The 27,059-nt window shown below is 36.4% G+C and overlaps 4 protein-coding genes and 1 long non-coding RNA gene across 13 annotated transcripts in view; 2 read left to right on the top strand and 3 right to left on the bottom strand.

Annotated features, from left to right (window-relative positions):
• Window positions 1-5: 5 nt before the first annotated feature.
• On the top strand, window positions 6-6,775 carry LOC113101080 (uncharacterized). 2 transcript variants are annotated; one of them, XR_003289914.1, is made up of 3 exons: window positions 6-589; window positions 715-1,338; window positions 6,663-6,775. It is a non-coding gene; the product is annotated as an uncharacterized LOC113101080 (long non-coding RNA). The 2 variants fall into 2 exon arrangements; XR_003289915.1 differs by lacking the exon at window positions 6,663-6,775 and adding an exon at window positions 1,388-1,517 and having other exon boundaries at window positions 715-786.
• On the bottom strand, window positions 5,446-10,731 carry LOC113101076 (ATPase asna1-like). The gene is made up of 7 exons (XM_026265539.1): window positions 10,508-10,731; window positions 9,848-9,995; window positions 9,270-9,418; window positions 8,304-8,454; window positions 7,826-7,933; window positions 7,533-7,733; window positions 5,446-6,871 (listed from the first exon to the last, which is right to left on the bottom strand). The coding sequence occupies exons 1-7, from the start codon at window positions 10,648-10,650 to the stop codon at window positions 6,743-6,745; spliced, it is 1,029 nt and encodes a 342-aa protein (XP_026121324.1). The 5' UTR covers window positions 10,651-10,731; the 3' UTR covers window positions 5,446-6,742.
• A 253-nt stretch (window positions 10,732-10,984) lies between these two features.
• On the bottom strand, window positions 10,985-14,388 carry LOC113101078 (RING finger protein 11-like). Of its 2 annotated transcripts, XM_026265541.1 has the most exons (4): window positions 14,256-14,388; window positions 13,911-14,134; window positions 12,762-12,931; window positions 10,985-12,688 (listed from the first exon to the last, which is right to left on the bottom strand). In XM_026265541.1, the coding sequence occupies exons 2-4, from the start codon at window positions 14,007-14,009 to the stop codon at window positions 12,517-12,519; spliced, it is 441 nt and encodes a 146-aa protein (XP_026121326.1). In that variant the 5' UTR covers window positions 14,010-14,134; window positions 14,256-14,388; the 3' UTR covers window positions 10,985-12,516. The 2 variants fall into 2 exon arrangements, with proteins under 2 accessions (XP_026121326.1, XP_026121327.1); XM_026265542.1 differs by lacking the exon at window positions 13,911-14,134 and having other exon boundaries at window positions 14,256-14,385.
• A 1,350-nt stretch (window positions 14,389-15,738) lies between these two features.
• Window positions 15,739-21,335, top strand: LOC113101075 (UV excision repair protein RAD23 homolog A-like). Its single transcript, XM_026265538.1, has 9 exons — window positions 15,739-16,008; window positions 16,736-16,897; window positions 16,995-17,173; window positions 17,338-17,384; window positions 17,458-17,585; window positions 17,718-17,793; window positions 18,640-18,770; window positions 18,852-19,016; window positions 19,708-21,335. The coding sequence occupies exons 1-9, from the start codon at window positions 15,943-15,945 to the stop codon at window positions 19,819-19,821; spliced, it is 1,068 nt and encodes a 355-aa protein (XP_026121323.1). The 5' UTR covers window positions 15,739-15,942; the 3' UTR covers window positions 19,822-21,335.
• A 1,197-nt stretch (window positions 21,336-22,532) lies between these two features.
• Window positions 22,533-27,059, bottom strand: part of LOC113101074 (nuclear factor 1 X-type-like) — an 86,197-nt gene continuing 81,670 nt past the window's right edge. For all 7 annotated transcript variants that reach the window (XM_026265531.1, XM_026265537.1, XM_026265536.1 and 4 more), the window contains one exon: window positions 22,533-26,191. In XM_026265531.1, coding sequence (XP_026121316.1) covers window positions 26,177-26,191 — 15 coding nt within the window. In that variant the 3' untranslated portion in view covers window positions 22,533-26,176. The remainder of the gene's footprint in view (window positions 26,192-27,059) is intronic.

Below are 27,059 nucleotides of genomic sequence, written 5' to 3'. Positions count from 1 at the left end.
TCAAAGGTTTTTGAACAGTAAAAATCACTTTTAAAAATCACTTTTTTTATATGTGTATCTGCATTTTTTGTTGACCTGCCTGCTCTTACTCTAAAAAAGTGATGTGACATTCAGACATTTGTTTGTGGTCTTTGTGCATGATACATAATTTCCCTTTTTGCATGAACCTTGTACGCTTGTGAGGATGTGTGTGTGCTGTAGGTGGGGCATGCACAGAATCAAAATAAAAGCACGGCCACATTCTTTAAGGGTGGATGTGGAGAAAACATTTGAGAGGTGCCAAAACATACACCTCTATGCCAGAATCACTTCTCCGCTCTGGAACTGCTTGAAACCGCTGCTGATCTACAGGACGCATCCAGCTGATGTGAATATTTCTGTCTGTACTAAAGTTATAGTGGACAGGCTACTGCCAACATTCTTCAAAATATCTTTTTAGAAGAAAGAAACTCATAAAAGTTGGGAACAACTTGAGGGTGAGTAAATGATGACAGAATTAGCTTTAATACAGCGTACGATGTTTGGAGTTGATGGGCTTGATCAGCTTTTGTGGTACTCTGAAGAAGAAAACAGCTGGATGCTCTTGGTTGTGAGTGTCAAATATATATATATAAAAAAGTTGTGAATCTCAGACTATTCTCAAATTTCTTAATCTTAAAAGCTTAATATACTGCTTGTTTCAATTAGTCTGTTCTTTTTTCCCTTTCATTTCAGTTTTTCATCAGTGTGTTCATCATCTTCATCCTCCGGGTCATTGCTGCAGTGTTTGTCCTCCTCCCAAATACGGTGGGAAGAGCAAAAATGAGGATTGCTTGCAACATGCTATTCATTGTGGACTTGCATGACGACAGAACAACATGACACTTTAATAAAGGACAGCTGTTCAACTTTAATAACAATGATTAATAAACTTGATAATGAGGTCATAAAACTTCTGTGTCAGTAAATCCTCTTGTGGAATCATTAAAAGCTTGAAAACTGAAATAGTTTTATTAAATTACTTAGACGATGCTTTATTCCAAAGCAACTTACAAATGAGAAGAGCAAAAAGAAGCAACCTTCCTTTCTGTTGTAAACTATAAAATATGGAGAATAACTGCATAGCTATAGCTTTATTTGCTGAATGTTGTTTCTTTTTATATATATATTGCTCTTATGGATCTAACAGCACCAGAAATCTTAGAATGCTGCAATACTGCCCACATGAGGATCATTTCCATCATTACAGTTTGGATCACTGTCAAACCTATTTATCTTCTGAGCTTTTATTCATATACATAAGAACATTGCCTGTGTCATATTTATTCTTTAAATGATTGTTTATGTGTGTGTGTGTGTGTATTCTGTTTTACATATTATGATTTGAATCTTTCTTGTTTTTTTACAGATTGGATTGTTTGCAGTTGAGATGAAGCACACAGAAAACTGTCTGGTCTGAAAAGATCTGTGTATTTGTCGAAGGTGGAGCCTTGGAACGAGGGCTTGCGCAGCACAAAGAGAAGCTCGCCATCTTGGGCAAATCTCCGTACATCTCCTCCACCGCAAATCATAGACACCCTTTCAAACACACATACAGAGAACAGCTCAGTCTTATGAACAAACCAGTGTGTGTTTCTTGACAATGAAAGACAATTAGAATATATGATTTGATATACTGTAAATGGCAAATGGCACCTGGAAGTTTCTATCAATCAAGTTGGTCTCAAAGTCATCATCATCCTCTCAAATGGATTTATGAGCTGCTCTGCCACCTGATAAAGAATTACACCATGAAACAAACAAACATTACTGACTGAAAAAAAATGGCTAATATTGATACAATTTGAGTTCTTGTTTTATAGTAATGTTGTGGGCGGGGTCACATATGAAGAGGGAGGGGCATCTAATTAATGTTTGAATCAAATCAGGGATTGTGATTCCTCACCTTTAACCAGCCAGTATAGAAAAATAATTGCAGAAGGGTAAAGATGGGGATATAAAGGTCAAGGTTGTGACCCGGATAACCCTGACCCAGGTCCAGAAACTGTCAACCGATCAGACACACAAGAAAGAAACTGTACACCGCCAGAGTCACAACCTGAAATGGACAAGACTATCTGTTCATATTCACCACAAACACACATCCAGTCTCTCTTGTCTTAAGCACGGATGTGACCTGCGTGTAGACCAGGGGTATGCTCAAGCTCCTGGCAGAACATCAACGACAGGACATGAAAAAATATTTTATTTGAAATTATATTTATATTTATATACTCGCTAACAAATGGGTCAAACCTAGTGGTTTAAAGGATGGGGGGGGGGAGACTGGTAAAGATTTAAAAAAGAAATTATTTAAAATTAATTTGTATTTTGGGGCTGTATTTTGGTGTCTTTTTATAACGTATAATTATTTTTATTATAAATATTCTTGACAATTTTATGTAAAAAATGACAAATAATACCTAAAATATAAATACAAATCTCTCTATAGTTTGCAGTGTGTTTTGAGTTTTTATATATTTAGGTTAGGATGGCATAAGAAATGCACAGGTGTTTATTTCTCCATGAGATTTCATCTGCTGTAAACAATTAACCCACAAGAAACAACTTTAGAAGAATTTCTGCCTTAGTCTGTTATTCAATTAACAACATATTGTTTTTCCATACTGTTCCCTTAGGATGGATGTATTTGCAATAAATGACTTTATTCAATAAATTTTACGTCAACCCAATTATTAAATGTAACTACAAGTGTTCTTACCTTTTCACCAGAGGAGATGCATGTCATGTGTGTGTTTCTGTCGTTCATGTTCTGCCAGGAGCTTGAGGGTCAAACGCACCTCCTTCATGAGGAGTTTAAGAAAGGACTTCATCTCTGTATCCTCCTAGACTCATCCAGATCGAAACACAGTCATCTCATCTCTGCAAAAACTCAGCTGAGAAAAATGCATCTGTATGTGTGAATGTGCAGAGTGAATGTGTATTTACTCTTTAAACTGTTTTAAAAAATGTCTTAAACTATGCCCTCAAAATGATAATGTTATTATTAACAATCAATATATTATTGATATGGTAAACAGTTACAACCCATCACGCACCCTAAGGTCAAAAAACGCTGGACTATTGGTCGTTCCTAGGATAGCAAAGTCCTCTAAAGGAGGTAGAGCTTTCTCACATTTGGCTCCCAAACTCTGGAATAGCCTTCCTGATAATGTTCGGGGTTCAGACACACTCTCTCTGTTTAAATCTAGATTAAAAACACATCTCTTTCGCCAAGCATTCGAATAATGTATCTTTTTAATTGTGAGTGTAGTTGCATCTGATCAAAGGTGCATTTTTATTCATTAGCTTGGGTTAAACTCATTTTAGTTTGTTGGATCAGCAGCTATGCTAATGATGTCTGTATTTTGTTTCTATGTTTCGCCACGGGATTTACACAAGCTCCAGTCTGGATCCAGAACTCCTGAGAAGAGATGATGCTGACCCTCAGAGGACCTCAGATGATGCTAACCTTGAATCAACAAACAGAACTAACAATTATTGCTACATGTGTGACTGAATCATATAATAACTTAATTAATAATATTGATAGTTCATCGTCTAGCTGACTACGTCTTGTATTATCATTATTATTATTATTTTTTTCTAAAATCCTGTCAAATGTGCACAAACTACTAGCTACTACTAAATATTGTAGAAATATAATTTTCTGTAAAGTTGCTTTGTAACGATTTGTTTTGTAAAAAGCGCTATACAAATAAACTTGAATTGGTAACAAGTCAGAGGTTATAAATAAGGGTAATTTTAAATGTCAAAAGTTCTCATATTTTTTTATGTTGTAATTTTATAAAATTTATTACAACAGACCAAACCAATGTTTTCAGCTTTATTAACTGTTCTAGTAATTTTACTATTTAATTAAAAAGCCTCTAAACAGTCTATAAAATATTTTAACATGATCTGGAAGATATTTTTTACATTTTTAACTATCTCATATTTTTGTGAGAGAGAGAATTATCCCCTTGAAACTAAATGTCCATTATTATAACACACACACACACATACACACACACACATATATATATATATATATATATATATATATATATATATGTACATTTGTTTTTTTGTTTTTTTTACTTTAAGGAACATTGTGCTTTGAAAACGTTTTATGCTAAAAGCTCTTTATAAAACAATCAAAAAAAAACTTTATTTCTAAGCGTGTGAAATGAGTCATTCTTAAAGTGGGATTAAAATAAGGTAAGAGTGCCCAAACTGCTGTTTCTCACATAATGAAAGTCAGAGACTGGTCTGTTGCTTAGACTGCTTATAGACTATAAAAGTCTTAAAACTTATTTATTTTTGCAAGACTGGTCATAACTTTTTTTAAGTCCATTAAATAAAAGCTTAGATTGGTCTAATCTGAATCTGAAAAGTAAGACTGATAACTGGTTAACTGTTAGTAAATCAAAGTAGTTCTTAAGACACTAACAAGGTGACTAGCAACTGGTCCCAGTCTGTCAGTCTCCACATTAAACCAGCAGAAAGTACTGTTAATCTGCATTTCATGTCTTTTCAATCTGTACAATGGATTTAAAAAACTAAATGTATGTTATTTGTATTTAACAATGGAGAAGAAACACAAAACTAAACAGAAACAGCTTCAGCGTTCAGTTTGTTCCAGACAAACACAACTGTACGGCTTGTGAGCTACTATAGTGCTTTACTTTTACTGTACTGAAAAAGGCCTATATCCTGAAAACCTTTCCTTTTATTCTTAAAGGAAAAAAGACATTTAGATTGGTTTCCAAGAGCATGAATTCTCATTTTAAATAAACCATTCATTTAAAAATCAGACAAAAGTTTGGGGTCAGGAATATTTTAAATTATTGATTTATCTTAATAAATTAATACTCAGCAAGAACACGTCAAATTGATCAAAAGGGTGTTAAAGATATTGAAAATCTTAAATCAAATGATTGCATCAAGGAACAGAAGATTTATGTATAGATTTGCGCATTATGTACTGTTACTGTATAAATAAAAATGTGCATTATATATACACATACTACATGAGAGAGGGGCAATAACTAGTTATTAAGAAATTAATTACAGAAGACAGGTTTAAGATGGAGATGGCATGGGGGGCAAATCAGCATATTAGAATTTCTGGAAGATTACATTTTAAAATATAATGGAAAAACAGTAATTTTTAATTGTAACATTTCACAATATTACTGTTTTTACTGTATTCAATCTGAAGTCACAAGACATGAGAAACAACATAAAGGTCTTCTTTCAAAAACATTTAAAATCTTACGGACTCCAGACTTCTGAACAAAAAAAATAAATAAAAATGTGATCCTAAACTCTAAAATATTTTTTAGATGTGTTGTTAAATATTTTAGCCTTACTAGACACCCAAAATATTTCTATTCACATAAATAACTGAACAGAAACACCTGCTGCAGTAGATGGAGGATAGCATTTTATTTTCTTTGAAACTTGGTGTGCTTCTACAAAAAGAAGCCAGAATTGGAAAGGCAGAAACAAGATAGAAGAGGACGAAGAAACTTAGCAAAACTGATTAATAACTGATTAAAGATTAAAATCTTTCGGTCCGATACACTGTCAGGTTTGTGAGGTCTTGTCCCTGGTGTTCATGAACTAAGGAGCCCACTGCTTCATGCTGTGAAAAGAACAAGAAAACACTTCACCAGCGCAGTATAGTATTGTGTAATAGTAGTCTCAGCTGACAGGCTGCAGGGTTTTTGTGGCTGGTTTAAACAAGCGTCTTATCTCCTTAGGGTGTGTGTGTTCCTGTGTTTTGACACAAGCAGACATTACTGCCAAATGATAAGAAGAACAGAAGCGAGAGGAAGAACAAGACAGCTCTCAAATAAAAGATCTGAATGGAAATTATCTTAAGTCATTACTAGACTATATAAATACAATCATTTTTACTGCAAAACTTAAATTAGATAAATTTAATCACAATGTTTATACAAAGTAATTACAGTTTGGTTCACTGCAACTAGAAGTCGATTAAATGCCAAATGCAAGTTTAAAGGGAAAGTTCACCCAAAAATGAAAATGTAGTCATTTACTCACCCTTGTTGTAACAAGCTTGTATGCGGTTTATAATTTGTGCATGAAATGCAAAAATAGAATTGTGAATTGCATTAAAATCTAGGGTTTGGAATAACGTAAGAGTAAAAATGACTGGGGGGGTGAACTGTCGCTTTTACTGTATCATCTAAATGCATCATCTTCCCAAGTTTGGACCCTCTAAATTAACAACAATACTGACTAGTTCAGGAACCAAAGTAAAGTCTATTGATATTGATCAGAACCTGAAACAAAGTTTATGGTATCATTGACTGATCCTAAATCAGATCTGAACTGAACTAGAGACCGACATCTACACTGATACCGATTCAGAGTCCAGATGTACATTCCTGCACTGACATCAGTTTGAATCTCCTTTCTTCAGGAATGAGTGTTTTTTATGCTTAAATACATCATCACAAAGCAACATAAACCACCAAGACTTCTAAACGGGCCTTTTAACTCTCGGCCGACATTCATAACGGATCACTGGAGCATCATGGCGGCATCAATTATGACCAGAAAACCAGAGAGCGTGCAGAGAAAGTGTGGGGGGGGGGGGGGGGGGGGTGAAGGTGTGTGTGTGAGTGTGTGTGGAGATGTGAAGACCAGAGGGATGCAATGGTGTGTGTTTGTTCTGTGGAAATCATTTCAGTCACTTCTTGGGCAGGCTGTAGGGCTCCAGCAGCTGCTTGGAGAAAGTGTTGACCTTGTCCACTCCTCGAACCTCGTGAGGCAGCAGAGGCAACTTCACTATGTGGAAATCTTCATATAAATCCTCCATCTGAGAGAGAGAGAGAAGAAAAGACAAGAAAAATATGAAAAGAACAGGAAAGGGGAAAAAAACAAAGAAAGGAAAAGGTACAGGAAGAGAAAAGGAAATGCATTTAGTATTACGGATAAGGAAGAACAAATGGGAAGAGAAAAGTAAACCGGAGGAAGAAAAATTAAGAGACAGGAAAAAAGGAAGAAGAAAACAAATATTGAGGAAAAACAAAGGAATGTGAAATGAAGTGGGGAAGGAAAGGGAAAATAATTAAAATAAGTAAAAGTACAAAGGAAAAAGTGTGAAGAAAAGAGATTAGATAACAAGTAACAAAGTAGGGAAAAGAAAAAAAAGCAGAAAGAAAAAAAGATGGAAAGGAAAAGGAAAGAACAGAAAAAGGACAAAGAAAAGTGTATAAAGATTAAAAAGCAGAGGAAAAAGAAAAGGTAAAGTAGGAAAAGGAATAAAGAGAACAGAAAGAAAAGGGAAATATTGAAGAAATGAGATGTGCAGTAAACTGTAACTGAAGTAAATTGTGCCTTTGTTTAGATCTGAATGTTATTTGATCCTCTAGTTTATGTTTTATCATAAAGATACTGAGACAAAAGTGGCACAGTATAGAAGCTTTCCATTCGACGAGAACAGAAATCCTGTTACAGTATAAATGTCACACACACACCTGGTCCAGGTACTTGGACTGAATCTTGTGTCGGGCTTCACACATCTTGCAGGGCCGCCGCTCGCTGTCAGGGAACACCAGCTGGTTGACGATAATGTTGTGTGTGTCGATGCGACACTTGGCCAGCTCCTGAATCAAACGCTCTGTCTCATACAGAGACAGGAACTCTGCGATGCACACGCAGATAAACGTCGTCTGCTCCTGTATGCCAAACAGGACACCACATTTAGGAATCAACATTTTTCATCTCTCTGATCAGGCATTAACGGGGACCCCTGAGGCATGACACTCACCGGGTCCTTAAACTGCTCGCTGACTGAGCGGATGACAGGGAGCGTCTCCTCCAGTTTCGATGCCAGCTGATCTGCATTCATGTCTCCCAGGCCCAACATGTTACACATCTGCAATGGTTTGACAGAACTACACTTAAACCTGATATTTAACTCCGTTCAACTGTAGGAGAAACAGATACAGCAGGGAAAATAAGTATTTTGCACCTTATCTTCATGTGTCCAATACTTATTCCCCGTGTCATTTCACTTTATTTATTATGACTCAACTTGTATTCTTATATGTTCTGGTTTCTTTGTATGAATTCAATATTCGGCTTGGTGGCTACATCTGGTGGAAATTTTATCTATAGCCCACTTAGAAATCCCCTTACTGATAAAAATGCCAATGTCAAATACTTATGTTTCCCGCTGTATCATACATTTCTCTGCAGTACACTATTGTACAAACACTGCAATTCCCAGAATGCCGTGCTGATACCTGTGAGATGAAGGGGCTGATCTGGTTCTTGATCTGCATGAGGCGGCCCAGTCCTCTCTCCACGATGGTGGGGAAGTTGAGCAGACGCAGAGTGTGTCCTGTCGGAGCCGTGTCAAACACCACCACTGAAAAATTCATGCCTTTCACTAACCTAGAAAAAAAAATATATAAAAAGAGACAGAGGTGGGAATGGGACAAATTAAGAAATTATTTCATTACTGATAAAGTAATACATTTCATATTAATTATATTTATATAAGATTTTTGTATTTATATTATATATTTTGACATTGGCGGTCAAAGGTTTGAAGTAACTAAGAATTATAATTTTGAAAGAAGTCTCTTATGCTCACCAAGGCTTTGATATCACAGGAAGAGATCAAGATATAAAATAAGCAGTTATTTTAAAAAAAAAAATGTATCAAATAAATGCAGCCTTGATAAACATACAAGACACATTTCATTAAAAAAACATCCAGTGCCTGTGTGTGTACATGTATATAAAACATAAATAAGCTACATATATTTTTTTAAAGGCTTCAAAATGAATTGAATGTGTTAATAACAATGATTGTTGGTGGTTCGCCATCTAGATGTGAACAGTATTACTGCATTAAAAGGTCAGTTTAATACTGTAGAACTATTTTTTTTTTCAATCACACAACTTCATTCCCTTATGAAAGACAATAAGTGCACACTTTTATCTGTCTCTTTCCAGATTTTTTATTTTTTTTTGCTTTGAAGTGAAGTTTGTAATGCTGCGATTCATTTTGGAGCCCTTTTGTTTCAGTCTCAGCTTGCAACTCTTTATTGAAGAAGTGTTTGAAATGCTAATGAAGGCTGAAACCTCATCTAAACACCCCCGTGACAAGAGCTTGACAAAACGATGCAGCTTAGAAAGAACTATTGCATTATGAGCCGATTACAGTGCAACATGTTCAGTGCGTGAAGCTGTCTGAGTCTGACCTCATGACCTCTGCGTAGCTCATGGCCTCGTCGATGCCGGGAAAAGCGCTCATGGCTTCCTGCATCATCTTCTTCCCCATACTGAGCATGTTGTCCTCCTCGAAGAACTCATCGGGCAGCTCTGCCACACCCAGACTGGGGTCGATCTCCTACAGACAGACACGACGACGGAGAACAGTCTCATCTCATGGATTTCTAACGTGGTTATAATAAGCTAAATTTAACATTGGTATATTGAACTAAATTTCAAAGAATAGTAACCATTGATAATAAAACGGATGATAATACTGTGCATTTCCTAGTTTCATCTTTCCATCTTTCAATTTTAAATTGACAGAGATAAACAGAGATTTATGACATGTAAAGCTGGGTGAAATACTAAATTAGATCACAACATATTTACAATTATTTAATTGACAGATATATATAGATCCTGTACAAATTATCTAAATGATGCAGTTTATTAGATCTGCTTTTATGGTTGTGTACATGGATTGAGTAGGTGAAAGTCATGGCATTGTTTTTAGTGTAAACACCGCAATGTAGTGCAAACAGTGTGCGTGTCGTTGATAGCGTACCATGGCAAACAGGTTGTCGTAGCCTTTGACTTTGGTGGGCACTTTGGAGAACTTCTGGTCGAAGGCATCTGAGATGTTGTGTGCTGGATCTGTGGATATGATGAGGACGCTCTCTCGCACCGCCGCCAACTGAACCGCCAGACTGCAGCTGCAACACAACAAGCCAGAAAACAAACAACACTTAGTCTAGACAGAATCATTTACATTCAGAGAAGAAACCAGCAATCAGTGAATGACATTATATTATCTTATGTTAAAGACAAACCTTAAATATTGGCTTATTTTTTTATTTTATTAATATTATTTCATCTTACCCGCTTTCATGTAATATCTTTCTGTAACATTTTAATAAATAAGTAATTAAATATAAATTATTATAATTCCCAAAGAAAGCGGTTTTAAAAACTACCCACGCGTTGGTGTTTTTATGAAACGACCATTTCGACTCGTAAGGTTTGCTGGCAGGTTATATTTAGAGTATTGTTTTAACAGGTGTTCGTTTTTAAACATAGATTTTAAGGGACACGTTGTTGAGTTTGAGAGTGTTTTTTAGCCTGTGTTTTAAATAAGTAAAAATGGCTAATCAGTGTTGTGTTGCTAAAGCAGCACTGACAGCTAACAACCTCTCAGCTGTGAAAACCCCGACGTTCATTCACCCACCTGCACGTTGTCTTGCCCACGCCACCTTTACCACCGACAAATATCCATTTGAGTGATTTCTGCTCTATAATATTCTTTAATGTCGGCTCTAACGGCTCTACATCAGGCGCATCTTCAAACTCGTCTTCCACTGAAGCTGCCATCTTGCGCTCAAGTCAGTTGGAATACAGCAGAACGACAACTGCACACTCCGCCATTTTGGCTCCGCAACGGCCGAAAACACCGCCCTTAAATGAACAGAAGCAAGATCCAAAATGGCCCTTGTAGGGTGACCAGTTGCGAACGGAAGTTGGTTATACTGATGACTCAGCCGGACTGTACCAACTACTTTAATTCAAGGAGAATATTCCAAAAGTGCTTGCTCAGATTTTATTTTTTAATAGTTGGAAATGTAAGTACACTAATATTCTAATTATATCACATGTTGGGTGAGTTCATTTGTGTATTTGGAAGACAGAATCACACAAAACTTGTAGATATGGAAGAATTTGGCAACCTTTATTGTATTATAATACTATTCTTGTGCTGTCATTGCACATAAACAAAGCCATGTTTTTGTTGACATTTCTATTGCACCAACAAGCAAATACTTTTTTAGAAATGAATTTGGTTTTATTTTGAAACAAAATAAAATGTTGTGATGATTGTACTTCACATAATTATTACATTTATTTTCAAGTTTGTGTTGTGCTAGAGCTACATTTCAATTCTGAGTCATGAATAGAAAATTAAGTAATTCATCCAGTATGATATCTAAGAGCGACAACAGGTTGATTTTTAGATTTTCAGACACTGTTCTTGGTAGTCAATCACAATTTAAGTCACAAGGATTCAGTACAGAGATACAGAGGAAGGCTAGAGCAGAATGAAATATTTTATGAATATAGTTTCAGGCTATACATGGAGCTCCTAACACAGTTCAGTCCGATTAACATCATTAATCCAGCACAATAACTGAGCAAACAAAACAACAAATGTGAAAATCTTCCTTGTTGCACAAGCAGTTCAGTGACAGGAACAAGATCATATATTCAGCTGACTTACACAAAAGACTCAAAGACATTACGAACAGTATCAAAACTGACTGAAGCATATGCTCCTTTTTTTAATTTTAATAAAAAGTTTGCATTGATCAGGAAAAAAAGGAACCACTTTAAAGCTTCCACTGTAAAGGCTGACTTTAAGTCTGCAACATTTGAAGGTGCACAAAGTTTAGTGATTGTATTAATATCATTCTCATTGACAAATAAAGAAAGAAAACTACTAAAGACTGTTCATTCCAATTCCAAATAGACAAGGCAAAGCTAACTGGGGACATACAGGATCCAACATGTAACACCAAAAACAACCATTTAGGAAAAAGATGATTCAAATTATAGAAAGACTCTGTAAAACTACCACCTCAAACACCAGTTAGTGCATCACGAGATTGCAAGTAAAACGTTATCACGGCACGTCTTCTCGTAAATAAGGTTCTCTCATGTAATAAAGGTTTTTCAGCATTCTAATTGTGAGCCATAATCAGTACATTCACAGCCTGCAGAAATGAAACTCCGCCCACTGGACTCCTCAAATTCTCATTGGCGGAAGTTTGGCGATGGGCAGGTTTCATATCCAATCAGAAGGACACGAGTCCCTCTTGCATATATTGCACATTTCATGAATTTGGTTAGAACACAAAAAGAAAACAAGTATATAATGAATTCTATCCTAATATAAATTTCCTCTATCTTCATTAGAGATGCTTCAGTGGGTTTTCCACCTTGCCAAACTTCACATTTTCATCAATTACATGTATATGTGACTGAAAAGAGCTTTGACATGCAAGTGAGAGATTTTAAACATTCTTCTGGGGCCTTTTAAGTTTAACATTGGAACTGTTTACAGTCTCTGAACACACACACACACACACACAGTAACGCCACCTTCATTTGTTCAATCTACCGTCCCGAGTGTTTCGGGGCTCTTGGCAGACTCATTGGCACATCTCTCAGTATGCGCAGGCACTCTCAGTTTGTCTCGTAGGAAGACAGCAGCGCTGCGTCAACGGGCTCCATACAGGAAGGGCAAGTGAAGGAGCGCATGAGCCAGGCGTCAATGCAGTCCATGTGATAGATGTGCATGCAGGGCAGGAACCTGATCGGGTCGCCGTACTCAAAGTCCATCATGCAGATCACACACCTGTGGGCAGAGGGCAAACATTTTTACATGCAACCAACTAATTAGAATCAAATGTTTTTCGGGTATCACGCACTCTTTGATCTTCTTGTCAGACGGCTCTGAGCCCGGGTCGAAGATCCCACGGGGCAGGTGCTGGATGAGGCCGATGCGTTGAGCGATACGGACCTGCTCCTCCTCCGTCAGCTGAGAGGCCAGCCGCGTCTGACTGGGCGTGGGATAGTACACGGGCACCTGCACCCGCTCCTGCGTAGCATTCAATTGCACATAATTAATACAACCCTAAAAATAAAGGAATCTTTCCATTTTACAAAATGTTCTTTGGATTAAAATCACATTAAGATAAAATGGTTCTTTCAAGAATTGTTCACTGAGAGGTTGAACCAAAAATGGTTCTTCTATAGCATCACAGTGAAAAACCCACTTTTGGAACCTTTATTTTCAAGAGTCCAAAAGTGGGTTTTCAACGTGATGCTATAGAAGAACCATTTTATTAGCATGCATATAACTAGCATATTGGCAGTTTACTAGTACTTATAAAACATATATTAAAGCTCTATTATTCACAACCATATTTTAGATCCCTTAATGATACAAAAACTTAAAACATCTACTTTACTAACTACTAATAAGCAGAAAATTAGGAGTTTTCTAAGGGAAAACAGTGAACATGTGCTCCTTATTTTAAAGTGCTACCAATTTTTCACTGATTTTATCCTGTATTTGCAGCCATTAGTAGATATATCTATTTCTTATGTGACGATTATACTTTCTGCAACACAACATTTGAAGATCAATGATTTTTTAAATAGATTTTTTTGAAAATTAGTTTTTCTAATAGCTTTTATTTTATGTTATTATTTTGCAATTTTTTGTATTTGCAAAGACATTAGTACAGATTTTTGCAATCCAAGGAGGCATTCCTTTAAAATGTATAGCAGACTTTCAAAAATATTATCTGGCCATCATCTTATTATTATACCTTTATATGGTATATTTACAAACTAGAATGCCACTGTAGTACATAAGCAGCATGTCCAAAATAATCATGGTATACATTTTCTCAGTCATAAATCACAATCAATGCAACATACCAAAAATGCATATCAATGACAAACTGCATTTCTCAAAACCTGCCTACAGCGAACTTGTCCTGTTCCTTTCTAGATCAAGATCACTCTGTGATATCGGCTTGCTATTGCTATTACTACACGGTGTGTGGGACCTGGTAGGGCGGCGGAGGCTCTCCGGGCAGACTCGCCCCTTCGGACTCGTTCAGCAGCGACAGATCATCAGTGCCTTGAGAAGACAGACAGTTCCCCATCGAGTTGGCCCTGCACGACACGACAAACACGACGAAACACGTCTAGGTGGCCTTTAAAAGACTCGCCAGGCTTCCGTTGTGTTTAGCGATCGTCCTTTCTGCAGCCCGCTGTGTCTGATGTCTGTCTAGTATGTAGAAAAACAAACCCCTCGCCAAGCAGCGATCGGATTTTCTTTCTCACACACACACAAAATATTGTTTTAAAAAGACGGAATCATTGAAAACATAAACTGGTTTAATTCTTACGGTTGTGCACGGCATGCAGGACATATATTATGCACTTATTATGGCCTGTACAGAGGAGTATTTTTAGGTAAGACCTCTTGACGACTCCATATCTCCTTTCATTGTTTACAAACTCTTGGACCGGAAGTGCGTTGATACGTGTGCATTGTGGATAATGTAGTTTTTTCCATTTTAGGAAAACCATTTCTCCTTTGTACGTATAACACGATTAATTTAACCACATTGTGTATTGATAAAAAAAAAATAGTTTATTGATTAATAGATCATTGAAAAGTAAAATGTTGAACTTTATTTTATCCTTTTAATTTATTAATTTATTAAAAAAAAACTTCTGTATTATAATTCTGTTCTTTATTTCAATATTTTATTTAAAAAAATGTGAATTCTTTGTGTTGTGTTTAGATGGATAGATGTAAATAAATAAATAAATAAATTAATGCTGTCAACTGATTAAAAAAACAACTAATCGCACTTTGTTCTGAAATGAATCACGGTTATTTAACTTTTATATTGCAATAATTTCACATTAATTTTTTCAAATTAATGTAGAAACAACATTAAGACAGTATCTTTTTGATATTTGTTTAATGTCATTATTTTATGACTGAAGGCGAGTATCACAGATACCATTACTACCGATGTCTCTATGAAATTATTTTATTTTAATATAATTTTATTAAGTAATTGAGAGCTATACATTTTAACATTAAGTAGGCTTATTTAAGTGAACTTAAAACAATCCTCACATAAACCCATTATAATAAATGTCATATTCATTTGTAGGAAACAGAGAGAAATTTAATAATCAAACATTAAATTCTAAATTAAATATGAATCCTTACAAATGAATCTACAAAGGTTATTGATTTCCTCTTTTTTCTTTTGTTCCTGATTAACAGACATCACAGCAGCTTGGTTAGTTTTTGTATCCATGTCCATGTTTTCTCTAAGGCAGTGGTTTGCAACCTGTGGGTGTGTATTGCAATGGTATTGCAGGTGGGCCGCCAATTACTATTAAAATAAATAATAATATTGTTAATATATGTAAAAATGTCTAAGTCATAACATAATAACATAATTTCATATATAATAAAATAACAAAAAATTAATATTAAACTGTAACTATGCTTCCGAGCTCGCTGATTCAAACATGCATAAATGGCTTTCAACATGACTGCTTGCTCCGCTGTCTACCCGCTGCCGAGCTCTGCCTGGATCTGGTTTTCCCGTTGCCAGCCCGAGTTATTTTCTGTTCATTGCCAGTTCATTCAGTAAATACAGTTAACAATCTAGTTCCTGAGTACTAAGTTATTAACCCAACAATAGCGGAGTCAGTTAATTTTTGCAGTGGACCGTGCAAACAAATGTGTTTGGTTGTGTGGGCCGCGAGTTGAAAAAGGTTGGGAACCACTGCTCTAAGGTAAAAACGAATTCAAACTGCCGTTCTCCTCCTTTCCGAGGGATGGCGGTGTGTCAGAGAACTACTTCCTCCGCAGCCCACCACCGAAGAAACGGACGCAGCGCACCTGACAGACGCGTGTTTAGCCTGCTAGCTAGAGAGCTACATCTGTAAACGCGTAAACCGGTCCCTCTCTTTCAAAGTCAAAACATTTTTCCTTCGGATATAAAAGTTCTGAAAGGGCCCGAATCGAGAAGAAAGGAGAAGACAAAGGCGGAGAAAACAGCAATGCAGATCACACTAAAGACTCTGCAGCAGCAGACCATTCAAATAGACATCGACGATGAGCAGACGGTATTCACGCGTTTTCTCACGCTCAATTAAACAAGTTAACTACAAGTAGAAGTAACCTTAATCTGAGCGAACGACTAGTCACGAAAGCAGCATATTTCGAGCGATTTAAGTGGCGTTTATGAGTCACTGGGCGTGTCAGGCGATAGATAGTTATTTAAATATATAGAGAGATAAATGCAATTTAAAGTTAGTTCGTCAGGTTTGTGTACTATAGGGAAATTTTTAAGATTCAGATTATATTTAAAGATTATAACATCATTGTTATAACAGTATTATAAAAAGACAGTCTTAAAATAGCTAGCAGAGCATGTCTTGTTGCTTAAAATCCATGCGTTTTTTTCCTTTGATGATGTAATGTATGATTTTAACATAAGCTTTAACATAACCAGGCTCAGAGTTCATGGGTTAATTAATATAAACATGATTATGAGTTGATCCCTTGTCATTTGAGATGTAGTTTAAAGCTTAATGAAGTGTTGGGAATACACATTATGATATTAAACACTGTAATTGTATATTTTCCGCATTCTTGTCGCTAAAAAAAGTCCTTTTCTGATTTGTTTGTTGTTTGCATATTTATTCATGTGGTATTTTGCATGGTCTATTATTGGAGGAGTGTCCCCTGGGTGGGAGTTTTAACGGAATCTTATCACTCCGCACACCCGGTTAATAAAAAATCAACACTTGCCACTGAGTTTTAAAAATAGTAATGATTGTTTTGACTCAGGTGAAGGCATTAAAAGAGAAAATTGAGGCTGAGAAGGGCCAAGAAAGTTTTCCGGTTGCGGGACAGAAGCTGATCTACGCTGGGAAAATCCTGCAGGATGATACGCCCATCAAGGAGTACAACATCGACGAGAAGAACTTCGTGGTGGTGATGGTGTCCAAGGTCAGAATTGGGAGATTTAACCACTGGTCATCTGAAATAAAATGAATTTGACAAGATTAGGCCAAATTTTTAAAATATATTAAATTTTTCTGTCCAGACAAAAGCACCAGGACCGACCGCTCCACCTTCAGAACCACCCAAATCTGTCCCTGCACCTTCCTCTTCTTCTTCCTCTCCTCCTCCTCCTGTTCCAGCCCCTGCAGCCATCCCAATCCCCAGGGACGAGTGTTTAGATGACCCTCCTGCAACCATCTCGCCTGCACACAGCCCGGACGGGTGAGACTCAAGCAGAGGCAATCTGAAAAAAATAAATTATACATTGCTTAATATGATTTAAAATGACCCTCAATACCAAAAGTATACCACAGAGCTTTTGTACTGTAAAACTAGTGCCGACTGCTCCAATAAATACATCATTAATCATAATGTTTGATTTGCAGTGACACAGGTCTTATTGCTGATGGGGAAGATGCATCTTCAACACTAGGTAATGCAAAAATCATTCATTAATAAACCGTTGTTTTTTTGTCTGCCAGACGTTCATGTACACTGTTTTGCAGTCACAGGTCAGGAGTATGACGCCATGCTCTCAAATATCATGTCTATGGGCTATGAGAGAGAGAAAGTGGTGGCTGCACTCAGGGCCAGTTATAACAACCCTCACCGCGCTGTGGAGTATCTGCTCAATGTGAGTCTGCTTGTCATACAAACACATGCTTCTCATGCTCTCTCTTTCCAAATGCATTTATTATGCCAGTCATTTTTTAAGAGCACTCCATGCAAGTTTGTGAGTCTGATGTACTGTTGTGTCCTGTCTTAGGGGATCCCTACTGTCCCAGTGCAGGAAACCAGACCTGCTCCAGCTCAGCTCCCCACAGACACACAGCCCACAGAAGGTGAGATGGGGCTTGAGATAAATGTGCTTCAAAGGTGTTAAGGTCACTCAAATGAGAGGAACAATGATTTTAAACAATCTACACCACCATTCAAGCGTTTGGAGTTGGAAAGAAGTCTCTTGTTGAATTTATTTGATTAGAATTACAATAAACGGTAATATTGATAAAATAGTTTAACTGTTTTCTGAATATATTTTAAAGTGATTTATTTATTTCTGTGATCAAAGCTGAATTTTCAGCACATTACTCCAGTTTTCAATGTCACATGATTCTTCAGAAATCATTCCAATATTCTTATTTGCTTATTATCGATGTTGAAAACATTTCTGCTGCTTAATGTTTAATTTTTTTTTAGGATTATTTAATGCAATCTCAAGTTAAAAAGAAGCACATTCATTTAAAATATTTATAGATGTCAGTACTGTCACTTTTCATCAATTTAATATATCCTTACTAAATAAAAATTAATAAAAAAGAAAAACAATCTTACTAACCCCATACTTTTGAATGGTGATGTATATTCTCAATAAAACAATTAAAAGTCATTCACACACATTAGCACAAAATTAATAATTTGTATGCCATGTTTTTTTTTTTTTTTTTTTTTTTGCAAAAACATTCTAATAGGAAAAAACTCTATGCTGAAACTGAAAATTTAATGTCATTTTTTACTATTGTAATTTAATCTACTTTTAATAGGCATGTAATGATTTTAGTCAACTAAAACCCATTCAAATCATTGGAATATTACTGTCATTAGGAAATAAATTGACTGTATTCAATATACTGCCATACCTAGCATAAAGACAGACTGGTGAGGTGACCGAGCGCTTGATGTTGTGTTAGGTGAGAATCCGCTGGAGTTCCTGCGCTCTCAGCCGCAGTTCCAGAGCATGAGGCATGTGATCCAGCAGAACCCGTCCTTACTGCAGGCCTTCCTGCAGCAGCTGGGACAGGACAGCCCCGAACTACTGCAGGTGAGCCAACATCTCCAGCTCTAAGCCTCACAAGAGTCCGTTTGTACTGTTACTCACAGTGTGCTCATGTTTCACTGACAGCAAATCAGACAGCATCAGGAGCTCTTCATGCAGATGGTGAACGCACCAGTGGCTGAGGGTGAAGGCGAGGGCGGAGAGTTTGCAGATCTGGGTGCGATACATGATGAAGCGGCATCTGAGGGTTACATCCCAGTGACGCCACAAGAGAAAGAAGCCATCGATCGGGTGAGTGAACGCCATCCGACCAGACAGGTTTGCTTGTACCATATTGAAAATACTTTTTGTTGAGTTTGAATGAAGTTCCCCAAATAACCTTAAGAGCTTCAATATTAACTTCCACCCATTTTTGCAGCTTAGTTTGTGATACATCACACCAGTGCTATTTTGAGATTTTTAGTTTGAATTAGCTTGTATCTGTCTATTTTCATTAAAAATGTTGAAAACAGGTTTTGCTGCTTAATATTTTAGCAGAAACTCTAATAGACACTGAAGACTGGAGTAATATTCTGAAAATTCAACTTTGATCACAGGAATAAATTACATTTTATATTTTATTATAATAGAAACTTTATTTTAATTATAATGTTTTTGTTCAAATAAGTGTAGTCTTGGTGAGAATTATTTCAAAAATTAATTTTAATTAATTATTGCAAACTTTTGACTGTCTTGTAGTTTTTTTTTATTATTTTTTTTTACTTTTATTCCAGGTATATTTTTGTCTCATTACCGTCCAGCTGGAATTAAAGTTTGCTATATATATATTATTATTATTATTATTTAATTTTTTTTCAGTAGATGTTTGTTTTATTTCAAGTGACCAAAAAAACTGATTTTTTAAATATTTTTAGTTAACTGTAATAAACTTAAGTCACACAAATGGAAAGCAAATAATCGAGCCTGTCTGTCTTTCTCTCAGTTAAAAGCTCTGGGATTTTCTGAACCTCTGGTGGTCCAGGCGTACTTCGCCTGTGAGAAGAATGAGAATCTGGCTGCAAACTTCCTTCTCAATCAGAATTTTGAGGACGAATGAGAGCCGCAGAGCGAGCGCCCACGTGCCCCTACCCCCTCCACCACACAAGCGCTGCATCGACTCGGAGCACCGGTTTCCCTCATTATTTCTTTGAGTTTACTAGTCAAAGGGAAACTCTCAGATTGGTTGGGGATGGGGCGGATCCAATCAATCGGTGAAGAAATTCCAGTGGAATTGACCGCATTTGGGGCACTCTAGCATGTTAAAGAAGTGTGCTTGCACGCGTGAATACGCGCTCCCTTAGAGAATATTAACTTAATCAGCATCAATTGAAAGCAAACGCTCTTATAGTAGTATTATGGGTTCTGAGGAGGTTAGATGTGGGCACACACCTTTGCTTGTATGTTTTTTTTTTTTTTTTTTTTAAGTTGGGCAAAGGATTAAAAAAATTGTGTCTAATGGAGGTTTTATATATTTCTCTAAAATCTGAGATATTTCTGTATTTTTCCCAGCACACACCTCTGATGAATGTGATAACAGCATTGAAATACGAAACCGTTTGTGCAAACTACAGCATTTTATAATATTCTCAGCAAAACAAATGACCTAAATTGATGCTGTTTTGTAAATGAATCCATATTGTGTGAAATATCATAATCAGAGTGATGATCGGTACAGGTTTGAATGTAGTTGAATGGAAGAAACGCAATAGGTCATGTGTCCTATTTAAGGTCAACATGAAAAGGCAATCGTAAGCTGTTTAACTCATGTAATCTGGTGTATTTGAAAGTTTAAGAGGAAATTCAATTGACAAAAATGAGGGATTTGTTGCTTATGGCCTGACAGTTTAAGTTATTTGGATGGAAGATTGCACTAAACGTAAATAGTCGATTTCATGTTGACCTTAAAAGCTTCTTATTTAAACTGATTTCCGTTAACCGTTGAAGCAAAACAAATCTCAAATATACATAAGAATAGTTTTTCTTAGACATTAGCTCTGCTTATATTAATACGAGAGGACAAGCCTGTCTGTAAAACAAAGCAACAAAGGTTTTTGGCACACTAGAGCTCACTGTACTTCCGAAGCCAAAAGCAGAGACCTGTTACAGCGTGATGATACTCTGGGCCGCTCAAATTCTTCAGTCCTGTCAAAGAGAGGTTTTCTTGAATCATGTTGGTGTAAAGCTGACAGTGGTTCATGTATTGAGAGTAAAGTCTTCCTCTTACAGCAGGTTCAGCAGATGGCAGCAGCTCACCGTAACATTATTTTCGCTCCTTTATAACGTAGTGGCCAAACTGCCAGACAGTTATCAGCAAGCCTACATGAAGTCTGACCTAGCCGATTTTGGGAATTACAAATAAAAACGTAATTTTTGGTCAATGCATTGTTTTTATTGGTGGCCGAATATTGTATTAGTCAATTATTTGATGTATTAATGTGGTGAAATCAGCAGAGATTTGTGGATGTAGATTTCATGTAGGCCTGTTTTTAATTTTTTTTAGTAATTAATCAGTTGATTTATTATAGCTTGAACTCCCCTGGGAACAATAAAATCTTGTTGCCAAGAAAAGTCTAATAGCGTGGCATTGATTTCTCACCATAAAACAAGCAGATATCAGGATGTTTGTACAGTCAAGAACATCATTTATTCAATCAGGTGCTGCTCTTTACAAACATTGTAGTTTTTTTATAATGGAAAAGAATCTGTAAATAACACATGCAGATTGCCAGAGGCTCTGGAGAGCGCTGGAACAGAGATGCTTCTGTATCAAAACAAGCAAATTGGAAACACAATCTGGGTAGATATGCATGGGTAAATCGGGGTAGACTGTGAATAAAAGTTTGCAACTAAAGTTTAATAATACTGACACAAGCCAGTGTGGATGTAGGGAAGATTTTACTGCTAACGTAACCTATTACTAGTCCAACCATAGATTACAAAGCTGCCACCACATCTGGATCAGTACTTGTAAATGCATGTCATATATTATTCTAAGTGCACTATGTCTTCTGATTTAATCGATGCATAAGGTGCAATTAGTAAATCATCGGGCAAGTAATTTAAACAGCTGGTCTCAACCACTAAAAGGTGCTTTATAGAGACTTTTGAATTATGACTAAAATGGAAATAAATACACACAAATAAACACGACAGAGCTATTGTGCATCTTCTGGTTCAGCGCTCTCCACCGACAGCCCAAAATGATTTGGTACCAGGACCGCACCGCTTCCCAAGACACACCGGTACTGCTGGTCTCAGATTTAGGAAAGGTGAGCGGAGCCGGTCCTGGGTCGACTTCAACTCAGAGCTCACTGCGTTTGACCAAAGAGCAAGAGATGTGTATGATATAAACATGTGAAGAATACAGACAGGGATATAACAGAGTTTACAACATCTTGCTCAAGAGAAAAAGGTTCAACATTTTTTCATCAAAAGTAGGGAGAGGGAGGAAAGATAAGGATAGACATCTACGGTGCCAAGAGCGAGAGACTGATAAAGACAGGTACAGAGAAAAAGGGACCCTTTTTTTTAATCATCGTACAATAAAAGAACGAAATCACATCCATTTTCTTGTAATACTATACACTGTGTTTACAGCTTGGAAAAGCACAGAAGGAGAAAGATGGGTGTTCATCATTTACAAGATGGTGTCTGTGAACAAAAGGCACTTTAAATGGCTCAACCTTTAAATGCTCACCTATACACTACAGCACGAACACTATGGGAGCTCATTTACATAGGCTACAGGAACTGTTTCCAGGATGATAACGGGGTGGCCGTGGGGCACTGAATGTTTTTTTTTTCCAGATGCGTTTTTTGCCTCTCATCTTGAACCACATGTGCTCTAAACTACAATGAACAAAACCCTACTCACATTAACATCGATACAATCTTCTCTAAATGAAGCCCAGAGTGAATGTGACGAACCCTCTACTCTATTCTCAATCGTGACGCTTCATTATAGCCGTTCCTCCAACCAAGACATGCTTTTCTGCATATTCATCTGCTATTATGGTACATTCAAGTCCTCCGGGAATGTTCGTATTTACGAGTTGTGATGTCCTCAAGTGTGTTTAAATCCCCTTCTACTGTTCTTCTGAAAAATGGCAAATAAATAATGCGTATCAGGTGTGCATTTTGATTTTTATTCAATTCATGGAGGTGCTGTGAACAGAATCGTTGTGCATTATATTGCAATTGTGGAGTATTATCATAATTTATTATGCAACTTTATTGCAAATGTAATGTATATATAATTTCATACATTTTAACAAATTTAGATGCTGCATCAATTGCTATGACATTGTGGTGACGTTCCTTTGTTTTCAACTCATAAATACGATCTTTCTGACATGATTTGAATGCACCATTTGAAGAAGAAAGAATGGGCACTGCTTTCTTAAAGGTTGTAATAAAATGCCTTTTGTCAGAACCAAAATATATATATATAAAAATATGAACCCCCCTTAGTAAATACAAAAGAGAATAGGAGAGAAACAGAGGCTCGTCAGAAACAGTTGTTCTGGTGTGGTATTATTCGCATATGAGTATCAGAAGCACCAGTATTTCTTTTCTTTCATTTTTGTCATAATACATTTGCTTTTGTAAAATCATTCCTTCGGCTCCCCTAGAATAGTTTAAAAACAAAAGCTTACAAATAAAACATTAAAAAAAGATAAATGAAAAGTAAAAATTAACTTCCCCTCTTTAACACTTTGAAAGACTGGGATTCTTTTTGTGGCCCTTGTGTTTAGAGTCCAGGAGCTTGCAGACTTAATTTTTTTTGTCTTTTTTTTTTCACTTGCTTCGCTTTCTTAAAAATCTGAAGACAAACACAGATATCTACCCAACACATTGCACACGGCTCAGTCCACAAAGAACTTCTTTTCCCTCTCAATAATAACACTTTTCAACAAAGAGAATTTTGGATTTCTCTGAAAAATTAGTTTCTGCTCTGAAGCTGTATTTGTGTCCTGTTTTTGATCTGCACTGACCTGATCCGACAGTCCTGGCGGTTCTGACAAGATGATACGATGTTTGTGGGTTTAACATGTTTGGACATTTCTGATGACATCACTGACTCGGGTCAAAGGTCAAAAAATAACTAGACTGCCATAGAGCTAATTTCACAGCGGAAGAACTATATATATATATATATATATATATATATATATATAAACACACACACAGTAAAAGTACGATATGTTCTATAAATATAATGTTTGCAGTTGCTTATTTGATGTTTGACAAGTCCATGATACATATTGTACATATTTTCTGTAGCTTATACATGAAGTGAAGACCCTGAATTGCATGTAAAGGGGACACTGAGGCACTTTGATGCGTTTCAAGTGAATTATGAAATTGTCAGCTCTCAGCCAATCAGAGTCCCTGACAATGTGATTGACAGCCAGGCAGTCCAGTTATTTAGTGAGGTCAGTGGTTTAGAGTGTTTGTACTGAAAACATGACTTTGTTTTTTGAGTTCACCTAAAAGCTAAATACACTGTACTTTAAATAGGGTGCATATTGTAAAATCATGTTTGATATAGGGGTTTGAGTTTAAAGGTTTCCCTTTGTCCTTTAAGGAAGTGGGTGTGTGTCATTGTGCAATGTTTGTGTATGTGTGCATGTATCTTATTCAGTTGACCACTGTGCTGACAGGCTAAATATAATGGCAGTCGGCCGTGAGTAGATTGTTGTGCGAGTCAGGCTGTACCTGTGAACTGAAACAAAAAACCGAGGAGTGGAGGAAAAAAACTGATGGTAAATATACAAACTAACTGTAAAGTGATGGAAAACATGATTGACAGGAAGGGCAGAGCACTGTCGACATAATAACTATCTAAAACATCTGATTAATTAAGCTCTAAGAGGGAAAGATGAGATTGTCTGTTTGTTTGTTAGTCACATTCTAGTTGAAGGAGAGTTGATCTTAACCTGTTACTCTAAAAACAAAATAGCACAATTCCACATGCAGTCCAATCTGACGTTATACAAACTAAAATCGCACAAAACCAGATTTAAAAAACACAAGTGAATGGGCACGTCACAAAAACATATCCAGGTCACATCCCAGAATCAAAACCCATTTTTGGGTCATTGAAATTGACTGCATTGTAACTATATTTCTATGACAATTAAGCACATTTTCATCCATAATTCTAACTAGTAAACAGTCAGTAATCATAACATAATAATAATAATAATCAAATAAAATGCTTTGCATTACAGCACAGTAATTGGCTTGATTATTAGGAAAATAATTTCACTGTTAAATGTTATTGATGAAGTTTTTTTTGTAATCATATTTCTTTATTACTTTCAAAACATAATTTTAGAAATTTGGTTTTAGGGTGAAATATGACCTGGAAAGTTTTGACATTCACCAAAAAAAAAATTAAAAAAAAATACTGCAAAACCAAACCAAATGCAAAGTAAAGCAGAAGAAGCCCTTGTTTGCAGGGTCGACTGTAGGATACTGATGCACAAGCATTGATCGATAGACGGTAGTGAAGAGGTCAGAGATGGATGCACCAAATGCACCCTCATTAGTTCATGCAAACCAGTTTTATGACTCAAATCACTGGCCTTTTAATCATTTAAAACACTACAAAATGAAAAATGATGAGTCACAAGCTTGACATTACAGTCACTCGTGCTTGACCCTTCCCATTCCTGTCATCAGCTGTCTATATGATGCTGTGATGCACTGTCATTGATGTGTGTATTGCTCATCTGTGTGTGCTTTACCTTACAAACATGTAGCCTGACTCCACATCACAAATCTAAGACCATATGTGCATATGTTTAGGTGAAATGCACTGGGTTAGTGTTATCTGTTGTTTTGCTCACAGTCTATTGCTTGTCAACTGGTAAACAGTGAGAGGATGCCGAGTTCACACTGTGGAACAGAGGGCATCACCAAAATCAAGGAAGTCTAAGCCTGAGCCAATCAGAAGGCTTCAGCCAAGTCTCTCCATCCAATCACATGTGTCCGACATCAAAGGTCCATTTTTAATGATTTAATTTTCTAAAGAGTTCTGACTGGGAAGAGATGGATTTTCCTCAACATGGCATATGACTGGTGGATGAACAAATGAAGGAAAGGTAAATGGGGTTGGTTGATGTGCTGGATGTCTCAGGAAGATGACGATGGCGTCAGTGTGTCATTTCTTTGTTTTGTTCTCCGAGCTATCCAGACTGGCAGGGTAATGATGAAGTCTTCCAGATCCCTCGATCCAAAGAGGGTGTCAGCAGTTTGGGCAATCGAGTGTGTATCTGTGCGTGTGTTTTGTGTGTGTGAGTGAGACTTTAAGGGGGGGCCTGCGGGAAAGTTCCATACTTAGCTTTGTGAATCCATTTCCAGTTTTCATTGTGGATTTGTGTCTGTGTCGTTCATGAAAAGTCTCGTCAAAGGAACCATGACTGTAAGAAAAGGAAATGAATGTGAGTCACCCTAAAAATAACTTTAGTTCATAAAAATAACCTTTGTTAATGTTTCATAACCAATTCCTGTTTAAATGTCTGAGTAAATTAGTTTTCTATTGAATTGATCTAAAAAAAGAAAAGTTTGCTTAATTTTTTTTTAATTATGTTAGTTTCCTCATACTCATATCCCAAAACTTCTCTCTTCCATGGAAAAATTTAGCAGAATTTATTTGCTCTTAAAAATGTGCAATATGTGTATATACACAGACTTGAAATATACAGTGGACAGTTTTGAAGGAAGAGTTTTCAGCAAATAATGACCGTGTTTGGGATTGATATGTTTATTTATTTATTTGTATATATTAATAATTGTTTCAGCAAGGATGCAGTATACTGACCAAAAGTGACAGTGAAGACTTTTATAATGTCGGTAAGCAAGGTTTCCACAAAAATATCAAGCAGCACAACTGTTTTCAACATTGATAAAAAATGTTTATTGAGCAGCAAATCATCATATTAGAATGATTTCTGAAGCATCGTGACACTGAAGACTGGAGTCAGATCTGAATCACGGAATAAATTACATTTTAAAATATATTCAAATAGAAAACAGTTACTTGAAATTGTTAAAATATAAAAAAAATTTTTACTGTTGTTTTGATCAAATAAATGCAGCCTAGGCGAGCATTAGACTCCAAAATGTCAATAGTAAAACCCCCTTTCTAGTCTTGAAATTCACCATTGTAATATTTGTTTGAAACGTGGATTTGGAATGACATGAAGGCAGGGACAGTATATCCAAACACTTCAAAATTATTTTTTTCTGCCGAGTGAACTATTTCTGACATTTCCTGACAGTTTGACA

This window comes from Carassius auratus, unplaced genomic scaffold (genome assembly GCF_003368295.1).
Source record: "Carassius auratus strain Wakin unplaced genomic scaffold, ASM336829v1 scaf_tig00217487, whole genome shotgun sequence".
In the NCBI taxonomy this organism is placed as follows: domain Eukaryota; kingdom Metazoa; phylum Chordata; class Actinopteri; order Cypriniformes; family Cyprinidae; genus Carassius; species Carassius auratus.
Note: the sequence above shows the minus strand (reverse complement) of the source record. Positions and strands in the feature narration are given on the sequence as shown.